This window comes from Oncorhynchus gorbuscha, linkage group LG01, assembly GCF_021184085.1.
Source record: "Oncorhynchus gorbuscha isolate QuinsamMale2020 ecotype Even-year linkage group LG01, OgorEven_v1.0, whole genome shotgun sequence".
In the NCBI taxonomy this organism is placed as follows: domain Eukaryota; kingdom Metazoa; phylum Chordata; class Actinopteri; order Salmoniformes; family Salmonidae; genus Oncorhynchus; species Oncorhynchus gorbuscha.
In genome coordinates, this window is record NC_060173.1 from 75,117,287 (window position 1) to 75,133,206 (window position 15,920).

Consider the following 15,920-nt stretch of genomic DNA (forward strand, 5'->3'; position numbering starts at 1 on the left):
ACATGTATCACTAGCCACATACTCATCTCATATGTATATACTGCACTCAATACCATCTACTGTATCTTGCCTATGCCGCTCTGAACCATCACTCATTCATATATCTTTATGTACATATTCTTTATCCCCTTACACTTGTGTCTATAAGGTAGTAGTTTTGGAATTGTTAGCTGGATTACTTGTTGGTTATTACTGCATTGGCGGAACTAGAACATTTACATTTACATTTAAGTCATTTAGCAGACGCTCTTATCCAGAGCGACTTACAAATTGGAAGCACAAGCATTTCGCTACAATCGCATTAACATCTGCTAACCATGTGTATGTGACAAATAACATTTGATTTGATTTGATTTGTTGTATTCGGCGCACATGACAAATAAACTTTGATTTGAAATAACGAGAATTCTCTTGGTATGTAAAATGGCCAGCTCTTGATTGTAAGGAATTCTAGATCGGGTGAGCAGAAGGACTTGGGTTCCTGTATGTTGTTATGATTACACCATGAGTCATTAATTATAAAGCATACACCCCCGCCCTTCCTTTTCCCAGAGAGGAGTTTAGCTTTGTCGGCGCGATGCATGGAGAAGCCCGGTGGCTGAACGATTCCGACAGCATATCCCAAAAGAGCCATGTTTCCGTGAAACATAGGATGTTACAATCTCTGATGTCTCTCTGGAAGGCAACCCTGGCTCTAATTCCGTCTACCTTGTTGTTAAGAGACTGGACATTGGCTAGTAATATACTCGGGAGTGGTGTGTGATGTGCACGTCTACGGAACCTGGCCAGGTGGCTGCTTCGTAGGATGGCATATCACTGCAGAATACTGTGGTAGCCATGCTGATTACATGTGCCTTGAATTCTAAAGAAATAACTGACAGTGTCACCAGCAAAGTACCCCCACACCATCACACATCCATGCTTCATGGTGGGAACCACACAAAGACACAGCGGTTGGAACCAAAAAAATCTCAAATTTGGATTCATCAGTCCAAATGACAGATTTCCACAGGTCTAAATTCCATTGCTTGTGTTTCTTGGCTCAAGCAAGTCTCTTCTTATTAGTGTTGTCCTTTAGTAGTGGTTTCTTTGCAGCAATTCGACCACGAAGGCCTGATTCACATAGTCTCCTCTGAACAGTTGATTTTGACATGTGTCTGTTACTTGAACCCTGTAACTCATTTATTTGAGCTGCAATTTCTGAGGCTGGTAACTCTAATGAACTTATCCTCTGCAGCAGAGGTAACTCTGCATCATCCCTTCCTGTGGCGGTCCTGATGAGAGACAGTTTCATCATAGCGCTTGATGGTTTTTGCGACTGCACTTGAAGAAACTTTCAAAGTTATAGAAATCTTCCGGGTTGACTGACCTGTCTAAAAGTAATGATAGACTGTAATTTATCTTTACTTATTTGATCTGTTATTGCCATAATATGGATTTAGCCTTATTAAAAAACGTCTTCTGTATACAACCTCGTGTCACAACACAACTGATTTTCTTTCCAGGTGACTACCTCTTGAAGCTGGTTGAGAGAATGCCAAGAGTGTGCAAAGATGTCCTCAAGGAAAATAGTGGCTTTGAAGAATCTAAATGAAGAAAACCCCTGGAATGAGTTGGTGTATCCAAACTTTCGACTGGTACTGTCTATTAAAAAATCTTGTAGGTTTTAGCATAGCTTTAAACAGTTTAGATCGGTATACATATCTTGCTTGTGCTCCTTTTTTAATATTTTGAAAGTGAATGTCATTGCTATAGGGACATTTCCTTTAAGTGTTCTATAGTGTGAGAACAAGAATAGAGAAAAACTGAGATCATGCCTTGGCCTCTGTTGGTCTGTCAATGTGCAGACAGAGGGAGAGGAGACCGGGTATTTGAAATGGGTCTGGTGTTTCGAGCGCTGCCTGCCTGACATCAATAGATGGCTCTATTGATATGCAGGTCACACACACATACACTGCCATGTTCTTATCAGCCTCCTCACAATATGCAACCATGCGCGAGGCATTCTCCATCTATGACTTTAAATGGGCTCCACAGACAACGAGTGAATAGTTGTTTCTCTGGATCTCAAACCACTGACAGTCTAGATGTAGGTTTAGGTTACATACAAGCTTATGTGAAGTAATTCTTTACCAGATACAGGCAATCTGACATGGAAGGCATGTTGACCCATACCATCAATATACTGTAGTTAATCCACAATAATAACCTAAATGACAGAGTGAAAAGAATGGAGCCTGTACAGAAAAAAAATCTTCCAAAACAGGCATCCTGTTTGCAACAAGACACTAAGGTAATAATGCAAAATAATGTGGCAAAGCAATTCATTTTTTGTCCTGAATACAAAGTGATATGTTTGGGGCAAATCCAATATAACACATTACTGAGTACCACTCTCCATATTTTCAAGAATGGCTGTATCGTGTTATGGGTATGTTTGTAATCGTTAAGGACTGGGGAGTTTTTCGGGATAAAAAATAAGCACAAGCACAAGCAAAATCCTAGAGGAAAATCTGATTCAGTATGCTTTCTATCAGACACTGGGAGATGAATTCAGCTTTCAGCAGGACAATAACCGAAAACACAAGGCCAAATCTAGACAGGAGTTGATTACCTCGAAGACAGTGAATTTTCCTTACTGGCCGAGTTACAGTTTTGACTTAAATCTGCTTAAAAATCTATAACAAGACCTGAAAATGGTTGTCTATCAATGGTCAACAACCAATTTGACAGAGCATGAAGAATTTTGAAAAGAATAATGGGGAAATGTTATGCAATCCAGGTGAGGAAAGCTCTTAGAGACGCGCCCAGAAAGACTCACATCTGCCAAATATGATTCTAAAATGTATTGACTCAGGGGGTTGAATACTTATCTAATCAAGACATACAGTATTAGTGTTTTCATTTTATTTTTTTATTTTTTACATTACAGAGTATTTTGGGTTGTTTTTTGACAATGAAAAAAATGACAATTGAATCCATCATAATCCTACTTTGTAACAAAACAAAATGTGGAAAAAGTCAAGGGGTGTGAATGCTTTCTGAAGGCACTGTAAATGAGTCCAATGACCTGATCCACAGCAATGAAGGTGAACAAATATTTTGAAATAGCACAACTTCATTTTTGTCTAGATTTAAAGTAACACAAAACGTTTCTCCCTCGAACCAGAATAGCACATGGAACAGTGGGTCATGTTTTTAAATGTAGATCATTTAAATGTTATGGAAACAGTATGACGCCGCGCCCCTGTGTGGCTTAAAATAATGTATGCTTAATTATACGTCACCATAAGATCCTCAACCAAGCTGATAGCGAAAGATGTGTTGCGCACTTGGAAAAATCATCTGCAAATTCTAATGAGGATAATGATGGTATTGTGCACATTTTCATACATTCTGTGATAATTCTGCAAAAATAAAATGCATATAAAATAACATGCTAAATTCACAAAATGTCACAAATCTAGGCTACAATAGGCCTAATAGCATGCATGCCTAAACCTTAACAAATGACAATCCACCACTGTACAAATGACACTCGACTTATTCAATAACATGTTCATGTTTAAAGGCTACAGTAGGCTAACAACAAGAGAACGAATAAGATGTAATGGAATAGGTACACGTGAAGAGTTTAATTCCAAAACGTTATATAGACCTACCCATTTTCAGAAATGTTGGTAAATTAGCTTTTATTGTTTAAACAAATTATGAAAGAGGTTAGTGGTTTTTTTCCCCCACTATATCTAATCATGGCATGGGGTTGTTCAATGACAGATATGTATTTGTTTAAAATCTATCACTTGATGGTTTCATTTCAGAGACAAATAATTACGTGTTTTTCAAAATGCTACATATGCGCCTCACTCTCAGGGAAATAGGTAGTACTGCTAGGTTTTACAGAGTCAAATGTAACAAGTAACAAAAATGTGTATAAATAAATGTACAAATTATACATTTAGGGCACAACATACATATTTTTTAAATCAACTTTTTTTCATACAGTAATATGAGATCTGTATCTAAAACAATTAGCCTACATTTTCCATTTGACAGGATATGAACATTCCATTCCAGCTAAACAATGGATGTATAACATTTTGCAAAAAAAGTATAATAATCATACACAAGAAAATCTGAGAACAGTACTATTTTACACATAAATTAAGGTACCCAGAAACAATCATTTCCGATGAAAAACACAAATGTGAAAAATCGGTGGATATAGCTTTTCGGAAAAATTAGCCTACAATTTCAAAGATCATTTCTAAGAGGCTTTAAGTGTTAATCGAACAATCTATGTATTTTTTTCCGTGCATAAAAATGTCGAATCTGTGTGTCAAATGTAAAAATAGGCTATAAAGAAAACGTATGAAAACGAAAAGGCAACCCCTTTTGTTGTCGTAATCTAGTAGACACCTGCACTGCATTGTAAACTGCCTGTGTAGGCTACATCTACATAATGAAGGCTATTTAAAGTGACGATATATCTGTATCTCCATAATGTTTTTAGAGTCGCAGTAATATCTCTACATTGAAAAGTACACTGCAAGCTTATTTGAGATCAAATCAGTATTTATATGCCGAATTAATAGCCACCTGGAGGCGCTAGAAGCCAGACAATCTCTTGCAAGACACCAGGAATGCGTTCAGCAGGACGCATCGTTTTGCAACCTCGGGGTAGCGAAAACATGCATCTCTGACATGTAGAATAAGGAAATTACGTCTGGTCTATTTGTAGTATTTATATCAGCAACGTTCGAGAACGTTTTCGTAATGTCTTATCAACGAGAGAAAAATAGGTAAAGGCAATGGTTCTTAATCTAGATTTTGGTTGATATAGGCTTCATATCTTTTTTTAAAAAGCATGTGTTTATATTTTTAACTTTCCATAAATGATTCATGATTTTCCCATAGACCCATTTATTGAGGATTTAAAAAAAAAAATGTTGGTCCACAAGAGGAAAAATCATAATTCAGAGACCTAATTTAAAAAGGCGCGCGCCTTCAGCTACCATTGTGAATTATGATTAGGCCTTTTTTAACAACGTTATTGGTAGAGTTAATAGGAGTCAATTGTAGTGGTTATTGATATTATTCAGGTTGTTGATGTTGTTGACGCAGCTGATGTGCGAGGCAGACACAGAGCCAAACGGTCCCGGCGGTTGGAGGTTGTGACTGTGGTAGAGAGTCGGTGGCGACCCCGGCCAATAAGAGAATCCAGACGAACCGACGCCTGGACCAACCAGGTTTAGCTTTGAAATCCCCGAAAAGGGAATGGGGGCAAAATTACTCTGGAATTTATAAAGAGCTTGCTCTGTTGATGAGGGTTGACAAACCTGAGCCAACCCGTGAAAGTCGAACTTGTAAGCATATCGCTTCCCATGGACCTTTGTCATGATGTTTTTGTCATAGTAGTACCGCAATGCGCGGCTGAGTTTGTCGTAGTTCATGTTGGGCTTGCTTTTGCGCTCGCCCCATCGCCGGGCCACCTCATCTGGTTCAATTAGCTTGAATTCTCCATTCGTCCCTTCCCAGGCGATGCAGGACATGTTGGCGCTGTCTGACAGGAGTTCGAGGAGAAACTGCCATAGCTGAATCTGTCCACTGCCTAATCAAAATAACACATAATAGTACACATGTGTGACGGTGACAATACAGGAAAATAAGCATTCATCCTTTGATAGGCTATTTGAAAAATGTATTTAACTTTATTTCCAAAATAAGTGTACAATTACGCATACAATTAACATGTCGATAACCTAGCAGTAGTTGGACAATAATTTGGTTCAATTTCCTCGATGTCTATGTCTTACAATTACAAAAGCAAGAAAGAAAATGATGTGTCAAAAAAATGTGCCTAGTTCACAAACAACCCAATTACGTATTTATTGTCCACTCTTGTAGAACCCCTTTTTAAGCGTGTTATCATTTTCTTTCATGTGATTAATTATCTCTAATCAAATCAATGTCAGTGTTTCTATGGACGGTAGATTATTACAATTATTAAAAGGTAAACGCTTATATAAATTATTTAAAATGCTCTGAATAACTACAATGTTGGGTTGGGATGCATATAATAAATACAACATTTAAACAATTTCTTACCTTTTTGCACTCCTGTGTTTATGGGACTCCAGGATGCACCTTTGCTTTCTTTCAACAGATTTTCTGTTGGATCTGCAATAGACCGGTCATTAACACAAATAAATATGTTATTAAACCAATATTTTTTGAAAATATAGCATATATTAATGTAAAATAAGTTTTCATTGCAAAATTATGTTAAAATACAATGAAACATTATACAATTCTGCAAAATATATCCTTATTCCACGTTGAAATATCTATCTTCAGATTGAAAATATTATAAAAAGCCTTAAAAACCTATGGTTTCATTTTATAATCTAGTCTCTAACTAATGCTCGGTTTTCTAATATTTGTAGTTTTTTTCCTCCAAGCTTTACGGCTGAAGCCAGGAAACGCGTTCAGGAAAGAGGATATCCGATTTCCGACAAAAGAGGAGACAGGTTACAGATTGAAAAGGCAGAGCAATCGCTAGCTAGAAGCAGAATCACTACCGAAGGAATAAAGACGATTTCCCTCATCTGAATAGCCTATAAATAAATAATATTTTCAATGTCACGTACAAAAGCACGAACCTGAGAGATACATGTTAAACATAAGGTTTCCTCCGCAGTTCTGTCTCATTGTAGCTGTTGTTCAAGAAAGGGTTGGATTTCATTCGGGCAAAGATTTTTATTAAACTTTATCTCATAACTGTGATCTGGAATAAATGTGGGACAGATTGAAGTTTCCAGGCAACTGTCACAAACCCCATCTCGGAGACAATATTCAGACAGCAATTTCCTCTGGTGCATTGCTTTAATTAAAAGAGCAATTTGCCTCTGTCATCTCTCCCCGGTCTCCACAATAAAAAGATCCGAGAGAAATTCGGTCTTATCAATCCACCATCAGGGTTTAATAAAGTTTCCGCGTTAAGATCAGAGTTTCTATGGAGAATTGAAGTGTTTGACATGGAAAACCAGTTCAGATCCCCTCTCTTTTCCGCCTCTTTACCTCTTTGCAAACACAGAGGCCTATTTCATGTATGAAAATAATATTGACCTTAAAAACACGCCTCAATGCACCTGGGAAAACAAGAAAAAATGTATCACCGACCTTATGTTTATAGGCATAAGGCTATATACAATCGGATTGTAATGAGGCTAAATCTAAAACAATATCTTAAATTATGTTTATCGATGTAAAGCCACAAGAGAACAATTCTCTTTTAATCAAAAGCAATCCTGAGCGTCCAAGCTACCTCCCAAGACCCCATCCATGATCCACAAAAGCCCATTAGTCTAATAATAGCATAACAATAACAACAATAGGCCTACAAATAATAATAACAACAATAGGCCTAGTAATAATAATATAAGGAATCCTAATCATACTCAGAGCCATACCCATTATCATGAATAGGCCTAATAATACTGAGGCTCCGTATACTAATAAGAAATAATAATAAGTATTTTCAGAATAATGACAATGCATTTTCTTTATTAAGATTTTCCTTGAAATACAATAACTGTATCCATATAAACGTGGCCTAGTCCTAGCCTTGGGAATATGAAGAAAAATACACTGTGGGCAGATAACATTAATGAGATCAGCTGTGAAAATATGCAGTGAGTAAGTGTAATAAAAAGGGAATGACAGTATTTAAGGCAAACACTTTATTAGCTGTCATATGCCATGGACATGCTAAATGTACAGCAAATTGTAGATTTTGTAGACGTTTTATGCTACTTTTACCAACTTCATAATACGTATTTCTAATCACAACACCGGACAATAATTAAATGCACATAATAAACACAACATATTACATTTCTTGTAAATCAACATGTATTGATGCAAATGTAATATTTTCACGAAAATGTGTTATCAAGTCATAGTTGTCTAGGGCAAAGATAACAGGAGCAAACGATATGAGACCAGAGAGTATGTATGTCACTCATGGAGTAGGCGATAATATTCCACGTCCCCACCACGCCTCTCTCTCCACGCGTTCCGCTGCTGCTGCTCTCAGAAGAGTTGTGTCTGGCGTCCCAGACTTGCTTTAGCTGCCTGAGTCTTTAAACAGGTCGCAGGCAACTTAAAACAAGCCTCGAATGCTAGATCATTTTCGAAAGGTTTGAATGAAATATTATTGTCCCGTTCTGGTGTGTTCCAAGTTATAGTTCCAGTTTTGATGTCCTTATAATGTGCTTATAGTTTCAAATAAATATTTGTCAATTCAAACAAACGATAGGCTCTAAAACTCTTCGAATCATAATTTGACACATGTGCGCAAAATCATATTGTCAGTGGTGGTAGTTATGCACGAATCTCAAATTAGGATTCCACCCTTCAATAACACTTTAGATAAAGTATATTGACTGTAAAGCAATCCCACAGAAATACCTATACAATTGTATACATCTGATTACAAAATGAGACCATTCCTATGTGCGCACAGTAAATCGATGGTGAGAAGCCAAGACAAGTGCAGTGCCTCCTGCATTTAAAATAATTCCCAACTCGTTCACAGGCAAAGAGAGTGCTAAGGCTACCTAAAAACTATTTATATCTTCTCTTACTCATCGTTGGACTTACCAGTTTTTCGGGATTGAAACACAAGCAACACTGGCCTAACCTATTCCCCCACCATCCGAAACGACTGCCAAGCTCCTCTGCACTGTGCGGCCGTTTTAATCAGTCGGGATAGAAATGTGTATTTGGGAAAGGTGTGTATAGTTGAACATTTATTAAAAGATCCTGGACTGGGTGTGGGCCTGTGTCTTTTACCGGTCTGCGGTTCATGAGCAAGTCTCTGGGTGTGTAGGCTAACGCGGAATTGAATGTCCTGGACCTGAACTGTCAGACGACACAGCAAACAAACATTCAATAAGGATGTAGCAAGTGTGATTTAAAACATAATCCGGTTCAAGAAAACATGCATGTATTATACACAACTTGGCAAATGTGTTAGCCTTATCATGCAATGGCAGTCTCAACGATAGCCTGACCCTACATAGCGGGGCTATCCCCCAATTTAAATAGTTTATTTGGTCTTAAATTAGTTTGTCATGGCTGCAGTGGTCAGCACCTTGGACAACTCACATTGTCTGGCTGCATGTTAGTCGCCTTGGGCCAGGTTTGGAGAGAAGCCTACTTCATTTCAGATTAAAAGCCTTCTGCCTTCATTCATTCATATGGGCATTAATTATGGGCATTAATATGGAGTTGGTCCCCCCCCTTTGCTGCTATAAAAGCCTCCACTCTTCTGGCAAGTCTTTCCACTAGAATTTGGAAAATAGCTGCGGGAACTTGCTTCCATTCAGCCACAAGAGCATTGGTGAGGTCGGGCACTGATGTTGGGCAATTAGGCCTGGCTCGCAGTCTGCGTTCCAATTCATCCCAAAGGTGTTCGATGGGGTTGAGGTCAGGGCTCTGTGCAGGCCAGTCAAGTTCTTCCACACTGATCTAGACAAACCATTTTTGTATGGACCATGCAGTGTGCACAGGGGTATTGTCATGCTGAAACAGGAAAGGGCCTTCCCCAAACTGTTGCCACAAAGTTGGAAGCACAGAATCGTTTAGAATGTCATTGTATGCTGTAGCATTACGATTTCCCCTTTACTGGAACTAAGGGGCCTAGCCCAAACCCTGAAAAACAGCCCCAGACCATTATTCCTCCTTCACCAAACTTTACAGTTGGCACTATGCATTGGGGCAGGTAGCGTTTCTCCTGGCATCTGCCAAGCCCAGATTCGTCTGTCGGACTGCCAGATGGTGAAAGCGTGATTCATCGCTCCAGACAATTTCCACTTCTTCAGAGTCCAATGGTGGGGAGCTTTACACCACTCCAACCTGCGCTTGGCATTGCTCGTGGTGATGTGCGGCTGCTTGGCCATGGAAACCCATTTCATGAAGCTCCCGGCGAACAGGTCTTCTACTGACGTTGATTCCAGAGGTATTTAGGAACTCAGTAGTGAGTGTTGCAACCAAGGATAGATTATTTGTATGTGCTCTGCACTTCAGGACTTGGCGATCCATTTCTGTGAGCTTGTGTGGCCTACCACACAAGCCGTTGTTGCTCCTACATGTTTCCACTTCACAATAACAGCACTTACAGTTGACTGAGGCAGCTCTAGCAGGGCAGACATTTGACGAACTGACTTGTTGGAAAGGTGGCATCCTATGAATGTGCCACATTGAATGTCACTGAGCGCTTTAGTATGGGACATTCTACTGCCTGTGTTTGTCTATGGAGATTGTATGGCTGTGTGCTCGATTTTATACACCTGTCAGCAATGGGTGTGGCTGAAATAGCCGAATCCACTCATTTGAAGGGGTGTCTATATACTTTTGGGCATGTAGTGTATGTTATTTCAAGGCGTAAGCACAGAAACATATTGTTTATTTCTTTGTTCTTTAAAAAAAACATATTTGAAAGGTATTTTGACGTTTTATTGATAGCCTACCTTTAGGGCAGAGAGGGATGTAGAACACCAAATAATGCATGCAGAGCAGAATTAGGCCGATACCCACTAATTATCAAAATCCAGAAAAGAGCTGTTAAATTCTATAACCGCCTAAAAGGAAGCGATTCCCAAACCTTCCATAACAAAGCCATCACCTACAGAGAGATGAAACTGGAGAAGAGTCCCCTAAGCAAGCTGGTCCTGGGGCTCTGTTCACAAACACAAACACACCCTACAGAGTCCCAGGACAACAGCACAATTAGACCCAACCAAATCATGAGAAAACAAAAAGATAATTACTTGACACATTGGAAAGAATTAACAAAAAAAACAGAGCAAACTAGAATGCTATTTGGCCCTACACAGAGAGTACACAGCGGCGGAATACCTGACCACTGTGACTGACCCTAAATTAAGGAAAGCTTTGACTATGTACAGACTCAGTGAGCATAGCCTTGCTATTGAGAAAGGCCGCCGTAGGCAGACATGGCTCTCAAGAGAAGACAGGCTATGTGCTCACTGCCCACAAAATGAGGTGGAAACTGAGCTGCACTTCCTAACCTCCTGCTCAATGTATGACCATATTAGAGAGACATATTTCCCTCAGATTACACAGATCCACAAAGAATTCGAAAACAAATCCAATTTTGAAAAACTCCCATATCGACTGGGTGAAATTCCACAGTGTGCCATCACAGCAGCAAGATTTGTGACCTGTTGCCACGAGAAAAGGGCAACCAGTGAAGAACAAACACCATTGTAAATACAACCCATATTTATGCTTATTTATTTTATCTTGTGTCCTTTAACCATTTGTACATTGTTAAAACACTGTATATATATAATATGACATTTGTAATGTCTTTATTGTTTTGAAACTTCTGTATGTGTAATGTTTACTGTTAATTTTTATTGTTTTTCACTTTATATATTCACTTTATATATTATCTACCTCACTTGCTTTGGCAATGTTAACACATGTTTCCCATGCCAATAAAGCCCTTGAATTGAATTGAATTGAATTGATATGTCAGAGAAAGTGAGTGTCGTAACTGGGGGTCGATCCATTGCCTCCAGGGGCATGTATGTGGCATATATTGTTGATTTCGCTTGGTAAAGTTTTATGGCTCTTTTGATTGTTGTCACAGTAAAAGAAAGGTGGTCCTTTGACGCCCCAGTTTAGCCCCCAACCCCTCTTTTTTGTATAGGCTTCATGGTAGGCTACGACAAAACACAACATTGCAATAACAAATGGTGGAAACAATAGTGATCTCTTGCTTTTGTTTATTGGAAATAAGATACAATCTGACAAGAACAATATACATCCTATCCTAACAGAAAGGTGGTATTTACCCTGGTTTATGTATTGATGTATTTGTCAGGTCATGAAATGCCTTTGTGATTCACTTGTGTTGGAGTATACAGCTAGCAACTGTGGCAATGGGTTGTTAAGACTCTACCACGGGCTTTTAAACAGCTAGATAGCTAGCAATATGTCCTGATCAAGAGTCCGTTTTATTTTTTAAAGCAAGGAATTGCCACAAGCACTCTGTTTCCGTAGTTTGAATAAAGCCTTTATTGCCTATTTTTAATATATGTCATGGTCGGTACATGGTAGCCGCTGGAGGATAGTGTCAAGTGGACTTAGTGCTGGATTCTGCGGATAGACTGGACCTGGTTGGTGTGAGCCTGGGTGCTGTACTCATTGTAGTGTCTGTACTCTCCCTGGTGTCTGTCTCTCTCCAGGATGTACTGGTAGCCACGGTAACCGGGGAACTGATAGGCCACCCAGCTGTGAAGAGAAGGGCACATGTCTTTCACTTGATCATTTTTCTAATGGGACTCTTATCACACAAACTATATGAGGCTGCTATGTAGGTAACATGTGACCGGGTGCAGTCCGAAGCTGTTATGAAATGTACAAAACCAATCGTCTTGGGTGATTATGTCTTTGTCAATGTAGTCTACATATCAGAGCCTAGAGTGTTTGTAACGGAAGAATACATAGGTTACAGGAATAAGTAAAGACTCACGCTCCAGAGTTGACCTTAATTGAGGGCACCTCCTTGCTGCACCAGCCCATAGCCTGTAGAGAGGGGTAGTCATCGCACATCTCGAACTTGCGCCCCTGGAAGTCTTCACACTCGTACAGAGTCACCTTGCTGTCACTGTGGTTCTGTTGATAGAGGTGCAGGAGCCTTGATTCGTTTTCATATGGCCTCATCATATTTTAGAGATTTTTGGGAAAATCCAAAACGGATGGATTTGAAAATTGTGGTATGATTGTACCATGATCAAATATAAACACAAGCATCATCTGTGAATATATTAACCTTAACCTAAAACATGATTACTATTACTGTGCTTCATTCCGAAATATGCTTTAGATGGGCGTTTTCTTTATCCTTGAAATGACATTTGTGTGGGGGGAACTTACAGCACACTTAATAGGTCTGAAGGACAGCATGTGTTCGGTCCTGTAACTGCTGTTTCCGCTCCAAGCCTCGTAACGGGGGTAGTCTCCCTTCTCAAGGATGAACTGCTGGCCCTGGAACTCAGGATACTCAAAACCCACCCAGCTAAACGACAGGCAGGGGGAAAGAGGCAATCAGAAAGAAAGAGAGAAAGAAAGAAAGAAAAAAAGAGAGAGAGAGAGAGAGAGAGAGAGAGAGAGAGAGAGAGAGAGAGAGAGAGAGAGAGAGAGAGAGAGAGAGAGAGAGAAAATGGAGTGCCAGGTTAGTTCACAAAAGTGCAACGCCCCATGGCACAGAGCGCTGTGTTGATTACAGGACAAAGGGCCAAAGCAAACACCACATGCTGCGCCTTTGGACCATTATCAGATCGCCAGTCAGCCGCTTGAACAGAACACAAGGCCCGGCAGCTGGGACTCAATGGAGATTACAACAGTAGTCTACTTAGACTGACAGAAACAAAACAACGAGCTACATTTAAGGTTAATAACGAGCACACATCGATTAGCTCATGTATTGCATTCAGCGATAATATTTGGTCCAACCCATGTGAAAATGATACATAAACTATATTGCACACAGATTTCCCAAATCAGGCTATCAAGTGTTGAGTGGACATGATAATGATAACGAAACGTAGCATTGTCATACCAAGCTTTGCTTATCATCTGAGGGCAGGTTCACAACAGTACAGTACAACTGCAATTGTAGAGTATAATATTCAAGTATACATTAACTTCTGAGAGGAACTAAGGCTAGAAATGAATGTTACAATGACCATATTTCTCACTTTCTACTCAAACACAACCTATGAGCTAAAAATCCTCAATACCATTGATTGACCAAACAACAACCATGGATCTAATATCGTAATACTACATTACTACTCTACCAGTAATGTAGTACAGCTCCTCTGTTTTAGGCTGGTGTAGACATCCAAAGAGAGACTTACGGTCCGTTCTCGACCTTGATGGAGCGGATCTTTTGGAATCCCCTCTCCATGATGTTCTGACACTCCAGCAGGAACTCACAACGCTTTCCCTGGAAGTTCTCCTCCTCCCAGACAGTGATCTTGAACTGGCCCATCTGCTCCATCTGCTGAGTGTTCATGGCTGCTACTTCCACCGTGAGGTTGCTCTCTACCAAAGGGGGACAAGGAAGACCAGAGATGAGGAAACTAGGCTAAAATGGAGAGCTTCACTCTGGGTTCTCTGGTAGCTAGCTATACATGAAAGTGAACATTGATTCCCGAGCAAGGTGCGAAGCACCAAACAACTCATGTTGAATGAGTTGAGCTCTCAGTTTGCACTGGGGAAATATCAGATACAAATATCAAATATATATCTCCCATACTGGATGTAATCAATCCCACTGGTTGGCACGCCGATGCACAGGAATCAGATGTTCACATTCTACCTAGGTAGTGTGAATACTTACAGAGAGTACTGAGGTGGAACAGATCCAGTGTAACAATGTCGAGTCCTAGGCCCTCACTTCTGTTTTTATACTACCAAGCCCCTCGTTTACTGCCGCTTTCGCACAAGCCTTGCATACTCAGCAGCGGCAGGCTGAAAGCGTGCATTAGTCCACACCATTGTGGAGGCTCCAGAGGCCTATTGTGGGAAGCTTAGATCCACTGACTCATCAAAATTGCACCCAGAGCCTGTGCCTTCCTGATGAACCCGGCCACAATAGCAACACACTGACACGACAGTTTGATTGGAAATTGGGGATAATGGCAGAATTCTTAGAGATTAACCCCAGAGGTGGGTACAAGGGCACAAATGTGTGGTTGCCTCTACCCATGCCACCGCACAGCACCCAACATGGCACCACTGTCATCTCTCATTGGAAACAAAATGAGAAACAGGCAGATTTTCTTTTCAGGAATAATTCATATTCTTTCATGTTGGATCATGTTTATACTTCATGTGGTTGAAAGAGAGCATTTGAAATGTATAACCCTTTTGATACCTATTGTTGTTCACGCTAAATCTATTCTCGTCATATTAATTGACAGGAACGTGAGAAAGGATTCTGACATGTTCCTGGAGGCACTCAGTTCTCGTCCATTTACAATGCAGATTGTTCTATGACGTCAGTGTTTTTCAGTTGCTGAGTTGTCAATGGGTCCGAATAGTTTCTGTGCCTTTGTGGAGCTTATGAATGCAAAGTGGAATGTGGATCTGTGGATCTTCTCATCAATACGGATGGTTGACTTACAAATGTGTATCATGTTTTATTTAAGGAGGCGCTTGGATAGTGCAGTGTTACTTCATGATCTGGATTCTTAGTATAATAATACAAATGGAACCTAGTCATGTCAGTCAACTTGCAATAATACCTGCCTGCAGTGACATCTCGTGGCACAACAGTTCATTACAGCGACAGGTGATAATAGGCTGTAAATATGACGATGACACATTTGAAGTGAGGCAACATATCATAGAGACATATGGTATGGTCAGGTGACGTTATAATAGGAAGAGAAGTCTGTGCATAATAGTATTGTATTTTCATGAACAAATTAACTAGGTGAGGGCTTTAGAAGGTTGTTGGCCTAACTCCTGGGGGGCGTCCCAAATGCCACCCAAATGCCACCCTATCCCTTAGTGCGCTACTTTTGACCAGAGCCTTGTGGCACTGGTCAAAAGTAGCGCACTAAGGGATAGGGTGCCGATCGGGAATGAGACTTGGACATTTTGAATTTCAGTTTACTTCCTGAATTGACTGGATTGAAATGGAATTGACCCCAAAGCTGTGGTAGACTTAAATATACTTGCTGATGGAAATTGAAAGTAATCAGACTTCAGACTTGGATGGGTCCTCTGTAAATGTGTTTTTATGGTAGTTATACCCTTTTCTGTTGTCTCCGTGTGTGGCCACGTGTGTGTGCCTATATGCTTCATTTCTT

At 40.0% G+C, this 15,920-nt stretch overlaps 2 protein-coding genes across 2 annotated transcripts; both read right to left on the bottom strand.

The window, feature by feature from the left end:
• Window positions 1-3,675: 3,675 nt before the first annotated feature.
• Window positions 3,676-7,112, bottom strand: LOC124042040 (protein FEV). Its single transcript, XM_046360324.1, has 3 exons — window positions 6,663-7,112; window positions 6,109-6,180; window positions 3,676-5,611 (listed from the first exon to the last, which is right to left on the bottom strand). Exons 1-3 carry the CDS (start codon window positions 6,709-6,711, stop codon window positions 5,073-5,075), a joined length of 660 nt encoding a protein of 219 aa, XP_046216280.1. The 5' UTR covers window positions 6,712-7,112; the 3' UTR covers window positions 3,676-5,072.
• Window positions 7,113-11,802: 4,690 nt separating this feature from the next.
• On the bottom strand, window positions 11,803-14,556 carry LOC124016189 (beta-crystallin A2-like). The gene is made up of 5 exons (XM_046331765.1): window positions 14,444-14,556; window positions 13,959-14,145; window positions 12,973-13,114; window positions 12,569-12,711; window positions 11,803-12,327 (listed from the first exon to the last, which is right to left on the bottom strand). Exons 2-5 carry the CDS (start codon window positions 14,114-14,116, stop codon window positions 12,180-12,182), a joined length of 591 nt encoding a protein of 196 aa, XP_046187721.1. The 5' UTR covers window positions 14,117-14,145; window positions 14,444-14,556; the 3' UTR covers window positions 11,803-12,179.
• Between the last annotated feature and the right edge of the window lie 1,364 nt (window positions 14,557-15,920).